General features: G+C 63.5%; 1 protein-coding gene across 5 annotated transcripts in view; it reads left to right on the top strand.

Annotated features, from left to right (window-relative positions):
- The first annotated feature begins 1,814 nt into the window (after positions 1-1,814).
- The window catches only part of LOC117646005 (RNA-binding protein fusilli), a 40,787-nt gene continuing 26,554 nt past the window's right edge, over positions 1,815-16,047 (top strand). For 4 of the 5 annotated variants that reach the window (XM_034386623.1, XM_034386624.1, XM_034386621.1 and 1 more), the window contains exons 1-3: positions 1,821-2,250; positions 3,256-3,531; positions 10,575-10,721. In XM_034386623.1, coding sequence (XP_034242514.1) covers positions 3,403-3,531; positions 10,575-10,721 — 276 coding nt within the window. In that variant the 5' untranslated portion in view covers positions 1,821-2,250; positions 3,256-3,402. Of the gene's footprint in view, positions 2,251-3,255; positions 3,532-10,574; positions 10,722-16,047 lie in introns of all 5 variants that reach the window. The other variant, XM_034386620.1, reaches the window with a different exon arrangement.

The raw sequence follows: 16,047 nt of genomic DNA, 5'->3' as shown, positions 1-16,047 counted from the left end.
CTGGCTGACTGACCGAACGGACTGTACCGCGGCTGAAGGCTGGCAAGGCTGGCTGGAGCTGCAAGTCGGGGGTACATTCTGGAGCTGGAACCTGGAACGGGCCATTCGGCCAGTCGGACTCCAGGGACCCCAGGCGGAGGGCCGAGGGGGGCTTGCCAGGCCTTGGCCCTTGCCGGGGCCCCGGGGGCCTCGCGCCCAGCCGTGGTTGCGGGCGGGGGAGGGGAGGGGAGGGGGGAGGGGAGAGGGGAAGGAGAGCCCGCGGCGTCCAGGACGTCCAGGGGGCCGTAGAAAGGAAGTTAATTCAAAAGGCAGAGATGTGGACCCGCTACGCCGCGCTACGCCGCGCTACGCCGCGCTACGCCATGCACGGGCCGCGGACCACACCGCGGGCCTCCAGTACGTATACCCTGCGCACATGCCATGCCGTACCGAAAAGAAGAAGAGGAAGAAGAAGACCGGGTGTTTGAACCCGAGCCGGCGCGGCCTGAATCCGTGATTGTCCTGTGCGCTTTGGAATGTGAATGCACGGATTCAGAGCAATTCAGAGCAGTGCCGGCTGCTGGAAGACTGAAAACATCAGCAGGCTGCCCGTGGGCCTCATTGGCTGACGCGAGGGAGGGGCGAACGGACGGACTGCGCGGCCAGACAGACAGACATTATACACGTGGGCAGCTTTCGGTTCGCGGGGCCGCGCCAATAGGCGGAGAAAAACGAAAAAAAGGAGCAGATATCACACGTGCATTTCGAAAGAACCGCGCGCCGCTGCGCGATGCGCGATCCGTAGTCGGTAAAACAGTGCCAAGGTGTCCGGGACCTCTGCGCACCGCGGCCGGGCAAACGAAAAGAAACGCCTCATTTGCACCTCGACATGGATTTCACTTGGCACCCCAGCTTGCCGTCGACCACGCCGACGAAAATAAATAAATGGATGAATAAAGGGTTCGCCGCTGAAACCGGGCGCGGACCACGTGGCTGTGTTCGCGGTGCGCGGCGTGGCGGCGTGGCGTGGCGTGGCGGCGGCCAGGGGCGGAAGCGGCTGCGAGGGCGGAGGGGTCCGCCTAGTCCCGCCCCGTTGGCCCGTCCCGAGCATGGTCCCCCAAAGGAACGAGGAGAAAGGACACCGACGCCGGAATGCGCGGTGCGCGCGGTGCGGTCTGTGCGTGTGTGTCCTCAGTGTCCTCACGGCGGGTCCTTCGTCCTTTTGGACTTGATCGCGTCTTTACTGGCGTGCTGGCGTGCCAACCGCGGCCCGTGGCGTGCACACTGCAAACCGCGTGCGTGTCCGCCGCGCGCCAGGCAGGACGGGCAGGACGGCGCGGCAGGACTCTCGGAGCGCCGGCCGCGGCCACGCCGCCGCCGCCGGTTCGCCAGGTCCGCCAGGTAGCTCTCGCCGCGCCGCACCGCGCCGCGCCGCGCATTCGGACGGGCAGGGCTTTCCCCTTTCGCACGCGGCCCTCGCCGTCTCTCTCGCACCCGCACAGCCCCGGGCGACGGGAGAGAGAGGGCAACGCCTTTGCACGCAGCCACCGGGCAGCGGCGTGGAGCGCCGGGACTCCCCGCCCCGCCCCTCGGCCCGCCCCTCGCCCCGCCCCGCCCTGCCGCGTCGAGAGAGAGCGGCACGGCGAGACAGAGCGCGAGCAACCAGAGGAGTGGAGTGTCTGCCGCGCTGTTGCGCGCTGCGTTCTTTGGCTTACCTGTGTGCCCCCTATTCTCACTTGCCGGGCCGTGCCGAGCCCAGCCAATCCCTGTGCACACCTTGCCGCTCCGCGCCGCCCCGCGCCTCTCCCCGTCCCCCTGCCGTGGGCCGCTGCCTCAACGCGCTTCAGCCGCGCCGCGCGCCGGACAAGACAACCGAACCAACAGTTGATGCGAGGCGAGGCGAGGCGAGAGAGCCGCGACGAACAAGCCCGAGTGAATGCGTGTGAACGTTGTTTAGTAACAGTGAATGTGTGTGTGAGTGCCTAGCCGGATTACAAATCGTGTGATATCAGTAATTTAGTGACATGGAAGAGGAACAAGAACAATGTGATCTGTGATACTTAACTAAGTTTGTTGCCCACGAACCATCACGCCGTATTCTGCAACCAAGATATTTATTTAGTGTTTCCCTTCGTCTAGTGTGTGTGTACTCGTGAATTTTCGTCATCATCCTCGTCGCCGCCACCGTCAACGTTTCTTCCATGACATTCTAGTCTGCAAGTGTCCTGTTCCTCAAGTGTTTCCCCTTCCGCGTTCTGCCACTTTTTTGAGGTTGGTTTTCTCGATTTGCGCTGCCGGCCGATGCGACTGCCCGGCCTGGGCCTGCCCTGCCGGGCCTCCAGGTCCACCGACCCCCTGCCCGCGTTGCTGTCCGTGGCCGCCGGGCACCGGCACTGCCGGGCACCCAGGTAGCAGAGGCACCTCCGCCGCGTCCGCCACCGCGCACGCCGACATGACACGCCGACTGCACGCCGCACGGGGCAAGCAGCAAGCATTAGCGCCCCCGCGTCAAGCAGGCACCGCCACGCACTCGCCACTCGCACCGATCTAGAGGAGGGGCACTGGAGCCCTGGACCACGAACCCCTTGTTGAGAATCTGGCCGGGCCGGTGAGATTTTGGCACCGCGCCAAGTTTGTCTCTCTCTTATCGCGGCAAGGCGGTGCGCGGTGCGGTGCGCGGATGCGGCTCCGCGACCCGCCGGTCTCCGAGTCTCGATAGTTGAATGAGATAAGACCCCGAGACAAGGTGCGCGGCGTGCGGGTCCGAGCCAAAGGGACGTTAATAGGTGCGCGAGTGGCAAATTGAACGGACCTCTGGAAAAAAAAAATCACTGTCATATTTTTCGGTGCGCCAGTTTTATTTACAAAATATTTCAAGACAGTGTAAAATTGCGTTCATTTTCAGAAGAACGATACAGTAAATATTTTTTTAAATTTTGCATCTGTCTAAATTATGAACCCTGTAAATTTTAATTGCTCAAAATTTGTTCCAATGTCAAGCTAAACACAGATTTTACATGATTTTTTTTTTTTTTTTAAATTTTGCTTGAGCTGGCTTGTCTTTTCTAGTCCCTTCCGTTCTCCTGTGTCCGGCCGCCGTTCCTTACCATACTGGACGAGCGGCGGGGGCGTCGCGGAAGGGGGCAGGGCGGTGGGCAGGGCGGTGGGCTCGCCGGTCGCGGGGCCGAGAGGGAAGTGGGGACGGGAACAGTACTGGAACCACCTCCTCAGTCTGTGGCACGGCGCGCAGGAATGAGATCGACGGTCTTCTTTTAGGGTTTAGACATCACCGTCAGCATCACCCGCTGGACCATCACCAACACCATCACCACCATCACCAACCCCAGCACCACAAGGGACATGGCTGCGTGAGCCCCAGGCCCCTCCAAGGGCTTCCCCGACGGACACGTCCCCGGCAGCAACATGCAGGGCACGAGGTACCTGTGCGTGCTGTACCTGGCCACGGCCGGGCAGCAGGGCGCGCGCCTCGGCTCGGACGAGGAGGAGGTGGTCCTGCTCATCTACGTCGTCATCGACGTGGCCGCCAACAAGGTGAGTTTCGTCCATTTGCCACCATCACTAATTAAACTTTGGGCTCGACGTAATCTGTGGCCTTAGCTTTGGCCGCAGCGGGCTGACGCCAGCGTCTCGGAAGGCTATCAAATCGGAAAGCTAAATCAGTCGTGCTCGTGGAAAAGGTTGCGCGGGTTGGCCTTCTCGCTCTGGACGGGCCTTCTTTTCGGGGGCTTAGTTTCCCTCCGCGGATTCGTGGATGCGCCGCGGTGCGCCAGCCTGCTTTCCTCGAAGGCGCGGGGCCGGACTGGGCCGCTTTGCGCCTTTCTTCGCGGTGTAGCGGCCGTGGCGCCGTGGCCAGCTGCTTTAGGCACGGCCCCTGGGGAGGGAGTGGGAAATGCCGGCCGAGGGGCCGAGGGGCCGAGGGCCGAGGCCAGTGCCGTGGTTCGGGTAAGGCTTGGACACGCGCCTTTCTCTACGCCGTGGACCTTCCCTAGGGGTGCCTGTCGCCGGCCTACCGCAACGCGATGCGGGGCCCGGACTGTACTGTACCCCCACGCCACGCCGCCACGCCGCGGACTCGAACCGCGACACGCCACGCTAGGACTCCGGCGTGGGCCACGTGTTTCTGAGGGCGGGCTGCCACCGCCACCGGGCCTCTCGCGAACGCGCCGCTCTTGCACCCCCGATGCCGCCGCCTCGCCACCGTCGCCGCAGTCGTCACAGCTGACGCAATCCGGAGCGAGGGGGTCTCGCCGCGCCCCGCCCCCCGCCGCCGCCTCGCCCGTCGCCCCTCACTCCGCAATCGGAGCGCCGCCGCCCCGCCCCCCTCCCCGTCCCCCCCCCTTCGTCGCACCTGTTGCCGGACGGCCCTCGGCTCGCCTCCACGACGGCCTCCCTCGCCCAGCGGCGCTCCCGGGGCCCAGGGAGCAGGCAACCTGTCCGGACATGACCCTTCTGGGCTGACCTGAACCACGACGTTGCTTTCCCTTTTTCTGGCAGGGGGGGGGCGCTCCGTGGGCCGAAAGGGGGACAGCGGGCCCAAACACTGTCCGGATTGAGCTTGCTTGGGCTGAAACCCCGTGGGACGGGCCACCTGGATTGCTGGTCCAAAAGGAATCATTGTGGAAGGGTTTTGGCGCTGTGCACTCTGGGCCAAAAAGCCGTGGAAATGTGGCCAAAACCCGCGCGGTTTTGGCCCAGAGTCCCCCTTAAATTTGGGACCCCGAAAAGTGTGCCCCACCAATATTGCGGCTCGAACGGGGGAATCCTTGGCCCGGGGCCACCCTCGGTGACCTCCCATGTAGCGGGCTTTGTGGAGCTCGAGGCCGCGCTGGCAGTTTTGGCCACCTGGGGCCGGTTCCCTGGCCCACTGTGCGGTGCCTTTCCCCTTGCCAGGTTGGCCCGCACCCCGATACAGTATTGCCCCCCCCACCCACAAATATCGCCGGGGCTCGGCGGGGGGTACGGCCGGCCCGCGCGACGGCCACCCTCGCGCACCTCCAGGGCGAGGTCGTGCAGCGGTCTGTGGTGGAGGCCCGGAGGCCGCGCTGGCAGTGTTACGCCGCGCACGCGGCCTCGGCGAGGTGACTGACCCTGACCCGACGGGGCGGCCTTGGCACGCCTTGCCAGGCCTTGGCCTCCAGCGCGCCGAGTAGAGTGCGCCCCACCCCCGCACAAAAAGTGGCGACCGTGTGTGTGTTGGCGTGCGTGCGTGTGCCGGTCATAAAGGCCCCCATTGTGGCGGGGCGACACTTCGGAAGCAGAACGAAGCGCTGACCGTCCTGCCCCGGCCCGCCCCGCCCCTTCCACATGGGACCGTTTAGTACGTAGTTTGTTTATGCGGCGCCAATGTTTGCCTTTGCACAGCCGTCATTCAGCCTGCGTCCAAACAGTCATTTGAAAGGCTGCCCTTTCGGACGGCAGCCCACCCACCTTTTTGAATCCACCGGGCAATTTCATTTGTCTGAAATGTGCGGGTCTCTGACCGTCTCTGACCGTCTCTGACCGTCTCTGACCGTCTCTGACCGTCTCTGACCGTCTCTGACCGTCTCTGACCGTCTCTGACCGTCTCTGACCGTCTCTGACCGTCTCTGACCGTCTCTGACCGTCTCTGACCGTCTCTGACCGTCTCTGACCGTCTCTGACCGTCTCTGACCGTCTCTGACCGTCTCTGACCGTCTCTGACCGTCTCTGACCGTCTCTGACCGTCTCTGACCGTCTCTGACTCGGTCACCGTGGCGTGGACGTGGCGGCGTGGCGGTGCGGGGGTGTGGCTTGTGTGTCTAAGCCTCGGCAGTACAACACGCTGCTGATTTGAACGCACGCCTTGCGCCCCTGCGGGGCTCTCCCCCCCCCCCCCCGGTCCGCGTCGTCCCCTGGACGGGCCGCCTGCCTTGCCCGCGGGTTCAAGGCCTCCACGGCCTCCAAGGCGCCCTGCTGGGTCGGTTTATCTGGTGACATACACGAGGTGACTTACGCGTGTACTGACTTCACTTGCGCACACACACGCGACGCGTCCTTTTTATCATTGGTTCAGATTATCAATGTGTGTGTGTGTGTGTGTGTGCGTCTCTTGCCCTTGTTTAGCGGCTCATACCCCCAGCCGGTGTCTTATCGTTTCAACACTTTTCAAAAGTGAAATGGACCCCGCCTCTTGGCGGACCGCGAACAGTGCCACGCAAGCAGGTCCTGACAATTCTTTGCGCGTCCTTAAAATTTTTTTTATTGTAAGGTTTCCCTCCCTTTCTCTTCCCCGGCCACTTTGAAGAATCACTTTGAAGCGCTGCCACATTGGCAGGTTGCTACACTGGGAGTCGCGAGGCGTTATGGTCGATGTCTCGGTGCACAATGGCGTTTACGGCCGGCGCACGTCGTCGGTGTGTCGTCGGGCCGCCGTGCCATCGCGCCGTCTCTCTCGCTCTCACGGCGGCGCCCCGCCGCTGCTTGGGGGTGCGACAGAGAAGGAGCGACGCGACGCGCGCGGTTTGGGATCGCTCTCCTGGCGTCGCCGCACAGTGGGCCAGAAGACCGGCGCAGCGGCCGAAACTCTAGACGCGTTTTGAGCTCCAGAGTCGCTGAACAGGACTCGAAGCGAACGTGTGACACCAATGGATTCCTCGTTCGCAGAGCAATCCATTGGTGGGGTCACACCATCGTTTCGAGTCCTGTCAAGCGCCTCTGGAGCTCAAAACGCGTCTGGAGTTTTGGCCGCTGCGCCGGTCTTCTGGCCCACTGTGCGCCGTGCTGTGACGAGTCGCGAGGGCGGAGGGCACAAGTTAGGTTAGGTTAGGCCTGCCCGTCCGGGCGTGGATTGCTCCGCCGAGAGCTGCATCGCCGTGCCGCCGTGCCCGCGCGGCTTGCCCGGCGTGCCGTGGAGGACAACGACCTGGATACGTGCTTGCTCTGCTTGGCGTCCGGGGCCGTCCGGCCGTCCGGGCCGTCCGGGCCGTCCACGGGGATGAGTGGGTGCGCGGTGCAGTGCTTGTCGTCAGGGTGCCCTGCCCCAGCCAGCCGAGAGTCCCTCGAGATGTCGTCCGTCGGCCAGCGCAGCCGGCACCGCGTCCCGACGTACCACAGTGGGCCAGAGGACCAGTGGAGGCGGCCAAAACTCCAGACGCGTTTTGAGCTCCAGAGTCGCTAAACAGGCCTCGAACCGGACGTGTAACCCCACCAATGGATTCCTCGTTCGGAGAGCAATCCATTCGTGGGGTCACACGTTCGATTCGAGTCTCATTTGGTGACTCTAGAGCTTGAAACGCGTCTAGAGTTTTGGCCGCCTCCACTGGTCTTCTGGCCCACTGTGCGTACTCCACGCTTGGCGTTCCCTCTCATAATTTGGGCCCCGCTGCTGTATTATGACAATTACGGCCGAGTCGCGGCGATCCAGTGTAGTGTACTGCCAGTGTACCGCGTCGCGTGGTGACGCGGCGTCGCCGCGTCCCCGCGTCGGATTGGTATTCTTCGTGGGTTTCTTTTTCTCAAAATTGTCTAGAATTATTCACGACTGGCTACGACACAAGCATCGCCGTCCCGGCGACCCTGAACGCGACCTGGACGTCCAGCCCAGCCCAGCCCGGCGCAGCGCAGCGCACACCTAAACCAAAACTGGTCCACCAGGCGCGGCACTGCCCCCCCCCCTTTCCCCCCTTCGCGTTTTGCTTCTGACGTGCCACCGGAGCGCTGGGTGCCTGAGTGTTGGTGACGTGTTCATGACGTCGGGTGCACTGTGGAAAAGAATCGATGAGGACAGTGTCACATGCCAAATACTTCCGGTGGTCTGCCGCCGCTTTTATAGGTTTAGCCGCGGTGCTAAATTCCCCGCCTCTGACGCGTTTGCGAGTGTAGTGGCGGTAATTTGGGCGGAAATGTGCAGCTGTGCCGTCGCGACCTTGACATGGCCCTCCTCGGTTCCAACTCGCTCTGTCCTTCTCGCACCTTTTCGGGGCGCCCCGCGAATGCAGCAGTGCAAGCGAGACAGACGGTCGGCAGGGCCGTGCTGGACGACGTCTTGGGCGACGTTCTTATAGTGTCTCTCCGGCGCGCGCCTTGGACGAGGAGCGCGGCCGGCTTTCGTTGCTGGCAAGGATGGCGACCTCTCTTGAACGACCTCTCCAGGTTGACTTCTCCAGAATGACCTCTCCAGAATGACCTCTCCAGAATGACCTCTCCAGAATGACCTCTCCAGAATGACCTCTCCAGAATGACCTCTCCAGAATGACCTCTCTTGAACGACCTCTCTTGAACGACCTCTCTTGAACGACCTCTCTTGAACGACCTCTCTTGAACGACCTCTCTTGAACGACCTCTCTTGAACGACCTCTCTTGAACGACCTCTCTTGAACGACCTCTCTTGAACGACCTCTCCAGAATGACCTCTCCAGAATGACCTCTCTTGAACGACCTCTCTTGAACGACCTCTCTTGAACGACCTCTCTTGAACGACCTCTCTTGAACGACCTCTCTTGAACGACCTCTCTTGAACGACCTCTCTTGAACGACCTCTCCAGAATGACCTCTCCAGAATGACCTCTCCAGAATGACCTCTCCAGAATGACCTCTCCAGAATGACCTCTCCAGAATGACCTCTCCAGAATGACCTCTCCGGGAGGGGCCGACTGGAGACACCTCACGGCCGCATCTCTCTACCCCCCTACTGCCCGGCGGCCTCCCTTTTCTCTCTATCCTCGCGCGTCGCGCGGCTCTCTAACGCCACCCCCACGCGCTCCCTCTGACACACTTCCCCGCGGCCCCGACCCCGTCTCTCTAAAGCCTCCCCGCGGAGGCGTCCTCTGTCCCTCTAACAGTTCGTGCTCCGCGATGTCTCTCTAGCGGCCCGTGCCTCGGCGACCCGGAAACGGGCAGGGCAGGGCCAGGCAGGGCGCTCTGTCTGAGGGTGGTTCGGGCTCGGGGACGGCCTCAGTGCCTCAGCCATGCCTCAGCCGCAGTCGCGCCGCCGGACTCGGCCGGACTTTGCCGGCCGGCCTGGACGCACGATTGGACCGGATACTATGTACAGTAATAAAGTGAAACTGGTTGGATAGCTCGCGGGGCTTGAAGAGAGACAGAGACGGGGGAAGGGGGGGGGGGCTATTACAGCGTTGCCAGTCTGACTCTCGAACCGGTACCGGGGTACCCGGACCCAGCGGTGGTGCCTGCGCTGGCCTAGCAGAAGAGGAACTGTCAAGATTTTTTCCTGTCTCTTAGTTTTAGTGCTGCTTGGGGTTTACTTCGCCGCTTTTACAGTGTGTGGTAATTGTCGAGCGGTTTCACCGAATCTTACTTTGGCTTTCAATTTTTTTATGCGGAGGCCGTTCCACTGAGAGACTTTGGGTGTCTCGCGATTTCATATTTTGTGGCCTTCGCAGTGATTGAGCATGAATGAAATATCTCCGCGAGGCAAATGAAGTTTTTCCACGTGGGCACGGCATTCCCATAGCGCCATTGTGCCGTGAACCGAAAGGCCGCCATGGAAAAAAGGCCAGAAAAGGCGACACAGTTTTTCCCATGGGACCGCTCAAACACGTCTCAATGCGTATCGTTGTTTTGCCTCCTCGCGGAGAAGCGGCTTCCCTTGCATCCTTCCCTTGCACCGCCTTGCACCGCGCAACGAGAGCGTGAAACGTTTGCATTGCAAAGCGGCGGTGGCGGAGGTGCACTGTGGAAGCCGACTGGCCATTGGAGAAGGTGGAAAAGGTTCGCGAAAGGCTTTTTCGAGTGTCCTGCCACCCGCACCCCTTGCCCTCGTCTCCGGGCCGCGAGGTGCCGCGAAGGAGAGCAGCGGCTGTCTGGCCTGCACACTCACGAAATGGCGCACAGCTCAACTGGCCCCCCGAGTGCGAGAGAGACAGACCTACGAGAACGACTAACTGAATCAGTCTGCTGCAGAGATATCCATAAAGGCCACCATTAAAAGTGATTCGGGCATAGAGAGCCCGATCGGTTCTTTTTCGAGCCCACTGGTACGTCCACGGTGCATGCATACGCAGTTGGCTTTGTATAGTATACTCTGTTCGCTTGTGCCAAAAAGTATTCGTTTCCGTGGTTTCGACCAGACCAGCTACTCGTCGGCGAGGCAGTGGCTGCTGGGTTCGTTGCGATGTGGATTTGGCGGCGGGCACGTCGCCACGTCCGACGGGGACCCTTTTGGCGGTAGTCCGGCCCATTCCGTTCGCGCCACTTGAAAACTGCTGGAATCAGCGAGTCAGTGAGCGTCTGGCGGGGAGGAGGAAAAAAGCAAAAAGACGCTGATTATCCTCGTGAAAACCTTGGCCGAGGTGACCCGTGCCTCTGAAGGGGCCCGGTGACGGGTGCCGAGTGCCAAGTGCCTTCTTGCCTGGCGACAGCCAATGGCAGGCCGACGTAGGGCTAGATGCGCCACATGTGAGTCTCGTCCGATGAGCTGGATAAAAAAGAAAACTAGTGCCATTGTTAGTTAGCCAGTGGAATTTCCGCGTTTAATTTGTGTTGTGGGAAATTTCGCGAACACTCGTTTACATTCCGATCGGACGACTTCGGTCGCTTTTCCCTGTATTTTGCCTCCTGTGAACTAATGCCATTTCTTTGGTCTCCCTTTGCTGCAGGTCGTGGGCGCGCAACAGTACGTCGTGAAGCCCATGATGGTGGAGCACGCGGACACGGTGCTCTCGGAGCACATCCTGGCGCACTCCGAGCTCACCGAGGAGATCGTCAACGAGAAGGGCGTCTCGCTGGGCGAGGCCCTGATCCAGGTCAGTACGAGCGGCGGCGACGACGGGGACGTCACGCGGAGGCTATACCCCGCACAACGACCGGTGGAGGCGGCCAAAACTCTAGACGCGTTTTGAGCTCCAGAGTCGCTAAATGGGCCTCGAACCGAACGTGTGACCCCACCAATGGATTGCTCTCCGGACGAGGAATCCATTGGTGGGTTCACACGTTCGGTTCGAGTCCCATTTAGCGACTCTGGAGCTCAAAACGCGTCTAGAGTTTTGGCCGCCTCCACCGGTCTTCTGGCCCACTGTGCGCTGATTCGGCGCGCAAAGGTCGCTCTGCCGGTCTCGTTGAAGTGCTCCGGCGCCTCGCGCTCATGACGCTCCTGGAGACCGCGGTCTCTCTGTCTCTCTCTCTCACGGCCCCTCACGGACCCCGCCCGGGAGTGCGAGAGAGACGGGCAGCCTGCCGAGCGCGGGAATGAGTCCCGCGAGTTCGGACGCGGCCGCCAAATCGGCGATACTCACAGTGTGGAAGTGCTGTATACGCCTGTACGTACGCGATTTTGAGCGTTTGAGCATAGTCCAAGGAAAGAAGGCCGCCAGTGCACTGGGAGCGCCGCGCTCGCCTTGACTATTTACAGTGGGGCGCTTCGTTTTTCCCCTTTTCTCTTTCTCATAATGCAGCGTACGCGTGGGGCTTTGGGAATCAACACTCCTCCACTCGGCGTGCGAGTGAGTGAGTGACTGCAGTGTGTGTGTGTGTGTGTGTGTGTGTGGTGTGTGTGTGTGTGTGTGTGTGTGTGTGTGTGTGTCTGTGCGTGTGTGTGGGAGTGCGCCACCGGCGTCCCGCGTCGAAAGAAAAGGGGGGGAAAAACCAGCGATGCAGCCGTGATGGCGGGGATTCGAACATTGGATCCCGCGGCCCGGCGTCGCGTTGCGTGGCTCGGTGCAAGGCGCGGTGCACGGCATGGGGAATGTGACCGCAAAGTAGCGGTGCCGGTGCGGGGCTTGAAAGAAGAGGGGGGGGGGGAAGGCGTGCGGCCGGCCGGGGCGGGGCGCTCCTGCGTTGATGTCTCCGGCGGCGGGGGTGGGGCCGACGAGGCCGACGCACAGTGGGCCAAAACTCTAGACGCGTTTTGAGCTCCAGAGTAGCTAAAAGGGACTCGAACCGAACGTGTGGCCCCACCAATGGATTCCTCGTTCGGAGGGCAATCCATTGATGGGGTCACACGTTCGGTTCGAGTCCCGTTTAGCGACTCTGGAGCACAAAACGCGTCCAGAGTTTTGGCCGCCTCCACCGTCTTCTGGCCCACTGTGCGACGGGGCCCCCGGGGCCGATCAGCCATTACCCTCACGACCGAATGCCGGCGCTCTGCCTGTCTCTCTCGCACCCACTCCGCGCCCCGTGGGTGCGAGAGAGACAGGGCGGCGACGGCACTGCTCGGAATGGGCCTGCCGCGCCGCGGCACCACCTGCAGAGAAAGCAGCGCGGAGTCCCTCTAGAGGAAACCTGGGAAAGCTCCAGGCTTTTCCGCAGTGGCGGTGGCGGGGCGGGCCCCGCCCACTGCCGGGCACGCCACTGCCATTTTGTGTCCCTCTCTCTCTCTCTCTCTCTCTCTCCTTTGTGGCAAGGCCGAGGAGCCAACTACCCTCGCGAAGGCCGGGTGCGCGGGTCCAGACGGAACCGCCCCAACCCAACATTGCGGTGGGAGGCTTTCCGTGCATTGGCGTGATTTTGTGACGCGAATGTTGGCAGACGCACGTGTTTGCAAGAGTGTTGGGCGGTCGGTCGGCTGGCCGGCTGCCCCGAGAGGCCGTTGCCGTGACATTGCTCCCCGCCCCGCCATCAAGTGTCGCCATTGAATGCAAATCCGGCAGCGCGTCCTCTGGCGCTGCTGCCGCTGAGGGGTTCCTGTTAGGTTCGCCGCCGCGGCAGCATGCGGCATGCGGCAGCGCGCCCTTCCCGCCCAGCTGGCCGTACGAACGAAAGGGGTGCAGTGCGGGCCCACGTCAGTCTCGACACGTTTTCGGTGTGAATGCTTCCGGCTCGCTTCCGGTGTATGCTCTTCCGGCTGCAGCGAGGCGCCTTGCCGCCTTGGTCTGGGCTGGAATCTGCGGCGGGGCGCTGCTCTGCGGCGCTCGCGGAGTGCCCGGTCGGCCTCCAGTCCCAGTCCAGTCCAGTCCGCGGCGCTCCGCGATGGACGTGCCGGCCGCACCGGGCGTACCGCGTTGCCGTCGTCGGCACTTGTTGGCGCCGGGCACTCGCAGGACGCGCCGGCCGGCAATCTGGCGCGGCAACGCTGCTCGCGGGGGAAGGGGGGGGGAGGGCGTTTATCCGCGGCAGCGAGAGACAACATGGCGGAACGCGGAGCCGCGGAGCGCCGAGCGCCACGGAGCCCGGCATGGTGTGCTCGTCGTCGCGGCGTCCTCCCTCGGCTCTTCTCGCCCTTTGAGGGCGCGAGCACCGCAAGCAGACTGTCTGTGTGGAGGGCAGGACGCGGCAAGGCAGGCCCGGGTCGCTCGCTAAGATTCGCACGGGCTTTGCCGTGCCGACGCCGACACCCCCGCAGACCGACGGGCCAGCTCGCCTGGTAACACGGTACATCGACCCGGCACTGCGGCCCGCTTCCTTCCCCTCCCCCTTCCCCCCGCCCCTCGCCGCGAGGTGTCTAGTGCCGCGGAGGGCTGCAGACAGGCTGCAGGCTTGTCAATGAATGGAGGCTGCGGCGCCGTGGCGGTGCCGTGGCAGGTGGCGCGACGGGACGCTCCTCCGGTTACCACGGCAACGCTAGGCAACGCGGGCGTGGCCGGCGTGGCGGTGCAGTGCGTGTTGCTCGCGGACCGTGTCAAGCGCAGCGAGAGCAGCCTAGTGCGACGGCGCGGTCCTTGCCTTGGTCGCGGCGCCGCGGCTCATGTTTATCCTGGTGGCCGTCCCGTGCTTGTCCTTTGCTGTCGGCGGCGGCGAAGGTGATCGACGCTCCAGCGTGCTTCCAGTTTGGCTCCAGTTTGCCTCCAGCCTGCAGCGGGTCTTGTCCGGCACAACAATGGACATTGCGGCGCTGGAGGCTCTGGTTCTGCTTGCCGCCGTGCCGCACCGGCCCGGGATGCATAGCTGGGGCTGACCCTTGTTGACGGCGGTCCAGCGACCGGGGGCACGAGTTCTCCTACAAGCGGGGCACAGTTGATGCCCCACTTGTGCGTGGGCTCCGGGTCCTGGCGTTTGCTAGAACAGCCAGGACTTGGCCGCCGTCATGGGCCCGTCCCTCTTGCCCGCTTGGCCGACCGGCACCACACGGCACCACGGCGACGCGCTGTCTCCGGCTGGGTCCCGCAACCAACGCCCCGCCCCGCCCCGCCCCGCCACTGGCTTGCGGCAGGTGGGGCCGAACACGCAGGGTGCGGACCGGGCCGGGCCGGCCAGGGACCGGCCGTAAGCCGAGTCCCGGGGCCGCATGCACCCCCAGTGGCGTCGTGACGTGGTTTGTGGACGTCCCCGATAGGCGCTTGTCGGCGTGGTGCATGCGGGCGGCGTGGAGCAGGGCCTACACGGTGTAGTGCGCACTCGTTGGCGTCGCGGCCGCGGCCCTTCATTGGCGTGTGCTTCGACTGGCGGAGCGGCGCAGCGGGCGGAGGTGTCAAGCAGTGCAGCCCGGTTTGTTGCGTCACGCCGACGGCCCAACACTCTCACACATCAAAGTCCAGCCCACTGTGCGGCGGCCGCGCCGTCGTGCCCATAGAAGACCGGGTACCGCAGTGTGGTACCGGGTGCGCGCCGCGCGGTGGCCTGCACTGGTGGCCCCGTGCGGCCGCGCGGCCTCGTACACTGCACCCAAGGGCTTGCTTAGTCTAGGCTGGCTGGTTCCGAACAGTGCTGTCAGTCTGTCTCCTCTCGCACTCCTGGGGCGTTGCCGTAGTGCGGGCGCGGTAGAGACAGAGCGATGACCTGCCGTTCGCGTCACGGCACGTCACGCCTCGTCACGCCACGCCACGTCGCGAGGACGTAAGACGGCGTTTATACGGGCGGGCGCGTGGCGCGTGTGCGTAACGGGGACGTCTTTCCGCATCATCCACCGCGGCCCGATATCCCGGCTTCCGGCTCACCGCCTGTCTCTCTCGCTCCCACGGGGCGTCGCGGCGTCGCGCTCGGGTGCGAGAGAGACGGGGCGACGAAGGGACTCCCGGAATGAGCCTGCAGCGGCAAGCCAGCGGCAAGCTAGCGGCGGCGCCTGCAGGTGTCGAAACGGCGCGCGACAGGTGCTGCTGCGGGCGGGGCGGGGCGCACAGTGGGCCAGAAACCGGCGCAGGCGGCCAAAATTCGAGACGCGTTTTGAGCTCCAGAGTCGCTAAATGGGGCTCAAACCGAGCGTGTGACCCCACCAATGGATTCCTCGTTCGGAGAGCAATCCGTTGGTGGGGTCACACGTTCGATTCGAGTCTCATTTAGCGACTCTGGAGCTCAAAACGCGTCTCGAATTTTGGCCGCCTGCGCCGGTTGCTGGCCCACTGTGGGGCGCGGCGCGGCAAGTGCAGTGGTGCCCCTTTTCGGCGCGAGGCTACGCTGGCTACGCCCATGGAAGGCTGCCGTGTCTCTGGAGAACGCCCCGCGCTCCGTCGTCGTGGCGGCGCTTTGGCGGCGCTCCCCGCGCGCAGCCGGGACGGGACGGGACCTATCTGCTTCCGGCCATCGTCCTTTGCCATTGCTTCATCCAGTGGCGGAGGAAGGGGCACCTGCTGCGCCTTGCCGCGCTCGGCGGTCGGGAAGAACTCCGGCGAGCAGACGCGACGCGACGCGGAAGAAGGACCGCGTCGATGAAGCGCCCCAGAAGGCTGATTCCACACAGTGGTTTCACCGCTGTCTCTTTCGCGCCCCGTGGATCATATTCTGGACTGCACTGCCGAAAGCGCTGTCCACTGCTAGTCCTGTGGCGCTCTCGTGCGGCTCCTCCGGGCTGAGCGAGCAGGAAGTGTGTGGCGCGGCGGCGTGGCCCAGTTGATGCAAGCCGCCACGGCGGCGCTTGGCACCCGCTCGCCCGCCGCTCCGGCTCCGGCCGGCGCTTGGGCTTGCCGCTTGGGCTTTCAGATCACGTGGCGGTGCAGCGCGGCGCCCTGGCCGTGCCTGCCGTGCCCGCCATGCCTTGGCGGACTGCGGGCCCGGGGCCCGGACTCGGGCGATGACCCGGCCAGCCTAGCCCGGCTAGCCCCGCTGAGAGGCCAGGCCCGGCTGGAGAGTGGCGCTTCGCGCTGCTTCGCCCTGCAGGCTGATTTCGAGAGGCGTTTTCGTCGCTCTGTCTCCCTCGTACTGAAAGTCGTTTCCTATAGGTGTGTGAGAGAGAAAGAGAGAGCGACGAAAACGACTGTCGGA

Source organism: Thrips palmi, unplaced genomic scaffold, assembly GCF_012932325.1.
Source record: "Thrips palmi isolate BJ-2018 unplaced genomic scaffold, TpBJ-2018v1 HiC_scaffold_19, whole genome shotgun sequence".
Lineage (NCBI taxonomy): Eukaryota > Metazoa > Arthropoda > Insecta > Thysanoptera > Thripidae > Thrips > Thrips palmi.
Note: the sequence above shows the minus strand (reverse complement) of the source record. Positions and strands in the feature narration are given on the sequence as shown.